The sequence below is a fragment of the Aspergillus alliaceus genome, assembly GCF_009176365.1.
Source record: "Aspergillus alliaceus strain CBS 536.65 unplaced genomic scaffold BDW43scaffold_133, whole genome shotgun sequence".
In the NCBI taxonomy this organism is placed as follows: Eukaryota; Fungi; Ascomycota; class Eurotiomycetes; order Eurotiales; family Aspergillaceae; genus Aspergillus; species Aspergillus alliaceus.
In genome coordinates, this window is record NW_022474816.1 from 2,946 (window position 1) to 9,543 (window position 6,598).

Genomic DNA, 6,598 nt, shown 5'->3' on the forward strand with positions numbered 1-6,598 from the left:
ATATTCTAATATTATATAACTATCTAACTCTTATATCTTAATCTTCTATACCTTGATTCTGTCAATCCTGATTGATTCTTTAAATTCTGATATACTGTAAAACCCTAATATACTAACTAATCCTAATATATAATAAATCTTGATAATAATAAACTTCTATCTATTAATCTAAACTATATTAAATATCTTAATATAGTTTCTGGATTATAGAAATAAAACCTGTCTATACTACTATAATCTCTTAGACTTGATAAATATCTCTTTTATTAACTGATTTCTCTACTATATATATCTGCTACTAGATATTAGGACTGCTCTGCTGTTACTATTCTATACTATAAATAATAGGAATCTAGGATATTATCATGCTTTGTAGACTGAACAGATCTGAATATCCAGATGCCTAGCTAGACTATCTATAAATAAAATAGATTAAATTCTATAAACAGGTCTATAAATATAATAACTAATCTAGACTATATAAAACTTATTACTAACTATATAATATTAATAACTAATACTATTACTACTATTTCTATCTCTACTATTTTTAGCTTTAAAAACCCTAATAATCTATATATAGTTTATTGCTTCTTTAGTAACTACTGAAAATACTGTCTCTATAATAATGGCTTCTATGCTCTAATCTTTAATATAAACTATTACTGAACCTGGCTGAATAAAAATCTAAATATAATATTAAAAACCCTAATATAGTATAGCTATTTAAATCTTTTTATATCTAAATATATATCTTATTATATAGAATTCAATCTCTAATATATAAATATATTGATCCCGGAATAGGATTATAGAATATTATAAAATATATATAGATAAAATTAATCCTATAAAATAATCTAAAATTATAATAGCTATTTCTTACACTACTCTAACTCCATGTATATCTGGTATAACTAACAAAATAATATAAATAACTGGTTATACTAGCCCTGTACTCTTTCAGTAGCCTGTTTAAAAAACTGTGCTATCTGCTAAATATCTTGACTGTCAGTTCTATAGCTGGCTAACTGCCATTACTATAATGGTTGTACCTGCTCAGTCTACAGTCTATATAATATCATAGCCACTATGGATAATAATATATTCTGGTATATATAATCTCTTCCGTCACTCCGCTATTCCTAGTATATAGACTAGAATATATAACACTAAAAACATGTACTGAATCCAGTAAACTGGATACTGATCTTACAGATATTCTGTATCTATTTTTTGGTAATGGCACTCCGGGGTCCTTAACAAAATATTAACTTATGCTTATACTATTCCTGGCTGGCCATGATATATATATAATATCGCTGTATTCACTGCCCGGCCTCTCCTTCAATAAACTTCTTATTTAACTATTACTGGGAATCATGCTCCTACTACTAGATCTCGGGGGCTACTTGCCGCTGGATCTGTATATACTGTTACTACCATTCCCGGATACCAACCAGTACCCTACCATCCAGTGGTCTCTTATCCGGGCAGGATAACAATTCGGGATAGGATATATAATCAGCACAGTCCATAGCTCAGGAAACAGTCTCGCAATAGGCCCCAGGGGGAACAGTAGGTAGCAGGACAACCCACAGTGATAAGGCTTTACTAGAAGGGCTGGAACTAATCTCATTATTTCTCTTAATTATCCTAGAGGAAACCCTGGATTCCTGCGCTATCTAATCAGGATCATATCCATTATATGAGATCTTATTGATATTGACATCCCGGCATTGCTGTTGATGATATCTATCTACAGTCTTATCCAAATATTTATCTAATATATACTGTCGGCATCCCACACCCACTACCACATCTATATATTCTTGGACTAACTTGTAATGGGCGGCATCCTCGGCCTTAGAGGGCGTGCGGGAGGTTATTCTGGTAGATTAGATAATAATAGCCTCACTGCGGTGGCTATTGCAGCCGGCTTATCCACTCTCCTGCACGTAATCCAACAATATCCGCAGCATCCTAATATAGATAATACTATAGATATTGGGAATATCTATCTCTATTTTCAATATACTGATGATGGCAATCACTGTGGTCTCCCCCTGCATGAACCGGTGCAATATAGATAGCTTATTAATCTACTGGCTGTAATATACTTCACATTCTAATACCCGGGCAATATCTATAATATAGCTTACTGCATAGCTATATATAATTATCTTTCTGCTACCGGCCCGCTGGATCTGCTCCCGGATAAATGCCATTACAGATTCAGTCTTAAACTACACAGCTGCCAAACAGGGAACCATAGACTACTATACCTAATATATTATATTGGGACGGCTGGTCTGCGCCCGGAACATGCTCACCTGCTCCCAGGCATAATCCATCCAACAGAATAATAGAGTCTCTAACCAGGGGAGTAACATGGCGGTTAACAATACTATCTATATACAGGTATGGTTTAACTGGTCTAACTGCTGTAACTCAGGCCAGAAATCCTTCTGGTTATTCAATATTATATAGCACTTGTTAATCATGATCCAGTCCAATTACTGGGTCTGCTGTAATCAGTTAATAAATATCTGAAAATCCTTAGTCACGGCGGACTCGGGCGTGACTAATATAATTATAGCCTTATCTAGTGGCTGACAGCTCTTCCACAACATATATGATATGCCCAATATCTGGCATCACCGGATCATATCCTGACATAATGATATTAATAGAATTACTATAATTATTGCACCCCCGGGCTCTGTGAATACAGGTAACATAAACAACATACTCTTGCCTCCCCCAGTAAGCATCACTGCTATCACGGGGCTCTTACTATCCTGGATTACCCGCAATGCAGGGGCCTGTATACCGCGGAACTGAATTATCTTAGACCCGGTTATCCACTGTAACATAGTGTGCATGTCTATAATATTTAACTGATACCGCTGTATGGTCTAGTCTTTCTTGGCCTTATCCTCCCACAGGGATTGCTTGCGCTTGCTGATCCCGGGCCCCAACACCGCGGCGGATACAAATCCTAAAAACTAATACTAATCAGTGCTGGACAATCAAAATATGGCCCGGCAGTGCTTAGTAATACTGGCCTGCTCTATAATACCGCGCGCGTACACCATCCCCACTAAATACAATGAATGCGCCGCCTGCAAATCAGTAATATAGCTTATCCACTGCTCCTTATCTATGCTATCCTCCACATCCGCATTTAATGCGGCCGCTATCAATTCCTGCTCCTCCTGTACATTACTGGCAAACACGCTGGACAGCCGTATGAACTGCCAGCTGATTCTAATGACAATGTCCCGGTACACAGCAATATTAATGGCCTGGTCTAACCGCGTGCTGGTCTCGCGCTTCAATATCTCACAGAACTGCTCTAATATCTACACCCGCTGCGTGCCGGGATTAAGGCCTTATATATATATCTCACAGGCCTTCATGCCCCAGGAACTGGATCTAGAGAATATCTGACAGCAGTACCACGCCTCAAGCTGCTGGATAAATAGTAATACCAATTATAAATACTATATAATTAACTCCCCCACCTTCTGCGGCATATATTAGTAGATAATCTTTATATTATTGCTGGTATAAAATCTCTTATGATATATAGTGACCAATATAACCATCCTGTCTTTAATATATATATTCTGCTGTCAGTTAGTCTCCATGTTGCTGTACTGGATACTCAATAACTCAGGGGCCCGGCTGGGCTGCCCGGCCACTATATAGATTAACACAGCCAACTTCTCCTTGAACCATGTGACTCGGTACAAATATTGCATGACTGCAGGGGCATACAATTGCCGGGGCTGGTAGCAGACTGTAAACTACACCTGTATGGACAGCTCAGCCCGCACCCACTGGATCATGTATAACCGCCCTACCACGGGCCATAACGTGCGGGAATTCTATAAAAAATTCTATCCTGCCTTGCCCTGGGTAGGATCATCGTATAATCCCTGCCACAGGATGGCGGGCATGGTCTCCTGGCACTTCACACACAACAACTCGCATAAAATCTCCCGCGTGGCCCCCACTAACCCATGTACCATGCCGCGGAAATCACCCATCGTGAACTAGATATGCTGGTACAACAACCGGTCCCGGTATATCCACATCACATGGCCGGGGGATGTAGTGTTGTAATGGATCCGCAACCCAAATATCCGCCAATCCTATAATATCTGCATGGGGCCATGGGTCCCGCGGACTATAAACTGCTATACCATCCACTACACCTGTTCCTGGAATATCTTCAGATGGGATGGGGCCCTGCTAGGGATATCAGTGATCACTGGGGAATCCCTACAGGCTATTAAGGATATAGACGGGGATAATAGAGATATTCACTAGGACTCCTCACTGCTGCCATATCCTTTATCAGAATAAATCTCAGCTAATGTATTATCAGCACTGTTTAACATCTAATCTACATAATAGCTCTCCTTATGCCACATAGCAATAATCTTCTCGGGGTATAGATCCAGTCACAATACCTTTTACATAATCATTATACAGGCAATCTTAATCACCCGGGACAATATAGGGGAATATATCTCAGGAATCTGTTATTCATTAGGTCCCTAGCCCAATACTGCTATAGCGTATACTAATATACTCTTATACTTATAGCTGTATAGCTGCTAATTCAATAACTTAATACAAAAATCCAAATATATATTCTTGATCTGACTTATTTCCTACAGGACCTTCTCGGGATAGCAGGATTCTATTAGCTCAGGATTGGCTTGGATAGCTAACTGCCATAACTACCGCTACTTCTTCCGCTACCAGGGCATCATACTATATAATAGACTCTTCTATATATACAGGGCCTGCATGTAAGTGATAAATACCATAATCTGCTGCTACAGCTAGATATACTTGACAATGCTCTCTATATCTATATATACCTACAATGGCTGATATAGGGTCTGCCTAGTCTCAGACTGCACTGCCTCAATGTAAATAGCCTGGCCACTGTGATCCACTGTCTGCTGGCTCTTGTACACCATCTGCTCCATGGTGTCCCATAACCGGCGGATCCCCTGCTCAATGGGGTCTATAGACTCGGAGTCAGGTAGGTCCACACTGTTCAATATATCCTGGAAGGCAATGTCCTGTAAATACTGGGTCTATCTGGTCACCCACAACTATAGATTAGTATTGGTGACTTCCACGGCTTAGACAGTCTGCTAGGCTTTCTCTGTCTTGGTCTCTTTCCATGTGGTCATGACCTTGCCCACTGCCGCATTAATATCGGCCGCGTCTATAGGAATCAATAGCTTCTCAGCCCCTACTGCCTGCACGTGGATAAAATGTGATCCGGTCTGTATTAGAAATATCTACTGGCATGTGATAATAATATACAACTGCTGTAACTCAGTCTTTTGCTAGATATATTGCTCCCGGTGAATGCGGCCGCCTTAGGAAAACCGGGACCATCCATGGACACTCTACCAATAGGCCCGTATGCTGTGGACACTGTGGCTAATATACTGACATCGGGAGTAATCGCGCTGGCATAACATGCCATCAAGATATATAGGCAATCCAGGCAATACCTGGTCCATATGGTAGGGGATCATAACAGTATTGGCCTGCTGGGCAATCCCCTCCCACTGCTGCACAGTGTCATAGATCTGGACGGCATCAGCATATTTCATGCTATGGGCATTGCCTTTCAAATACCGGATGATCTCAGGGAGCCACATACCATGCTGGTATGATCAGTAAATAATTACCAGAAACTCTTCCAGTTTTTAAAATAATTGATACTCGCGGGGTTCCATGGTAAGAAATGGTAGATAATATAATAGAAACCCTAATAATTCTGGGGATAGGAAATAGAAGAATAAATAGAATTAGAAAATAAATAGAAATAGAAAATCCGCCCATACAATATAAGGAATCTGGAATAGTTAAATTAGTCAGTAGTCTTAATAGATCCTGCTATTATTCCTGATCCTTCGCAGGGCAATAATGACTAGTTAACTTTCATAAAAACTTGTATTTCCGGGATACTCTAATGTTTTATGATTAGCTGGGATTCTGGGGACACATAGATAGAACGCTGGCGGTGATGTAGAATATATGGAATTCTGACTCAGTATAGACTGGACCCTGTCAATTCCTGGATGCTGTGGACTGGAAATCACTATTGTTCGATATATAATACAATAGCTCTACTGATTGATAGTCTTGCCAGATAATATAACAATGGATAGTGGAGACTGACCGATTAGCCTATACCCCAATAAAACTATAACTATGAATTATGGGCAACTTTTAACCATCACTGTATCCGCAAATTATAGAATAATCATCTCCAAAATGAATGGCAGATAATATTGTATCCTACCAGTAACTGGGCAAAATTTGAAGCCAACTGGCCAACAATTCATTGCTGATATATATGTTTAACATTTCGCTGATATACACATAAACCCTGAATATGACGGCTTATCAGCACCCGTCTTTTGTGATAACCAGGAGAATATCACCCATGCTTGTGGGCTAGAAAAATTAAATTCATGACTAATTAAATTTGTTATTACTAATCAGATTGCTAAGCATATTACTAAGTCCCTTACCCATGGAATCATTGATGCAG

At 39.3% G+C, this 6,598-nt stretch overlaps 1 protein-coding gene across 1 annotated transcript; it reads right to left on the reverse strand.

Annotated features, from left to right (window-relative positions):
• Nucleotides 1–4,898: 4,898 nt before the first annotated feature.
• On the reverse strand, nt 4,899–5,651 carry BDW43DRAFT_317414 (uncharacterized protein; the record flags this gene model as incomplete). Its single annotated transcript, XM_032048536.1, has 2 exons — nt 4,899–5,120; nt 5,550–5,651. The coding sequence occupies 2 exons, from the start codon at nt 5,649–5,651 to the stop codon at nt 4,899–4,901; spliced, it is 324 nt and encodes a 107-aa protein (XP_031893666.1).
• Between the last annotated feature and the right edge of the window lie 947 nt (nt 5,652–6,598).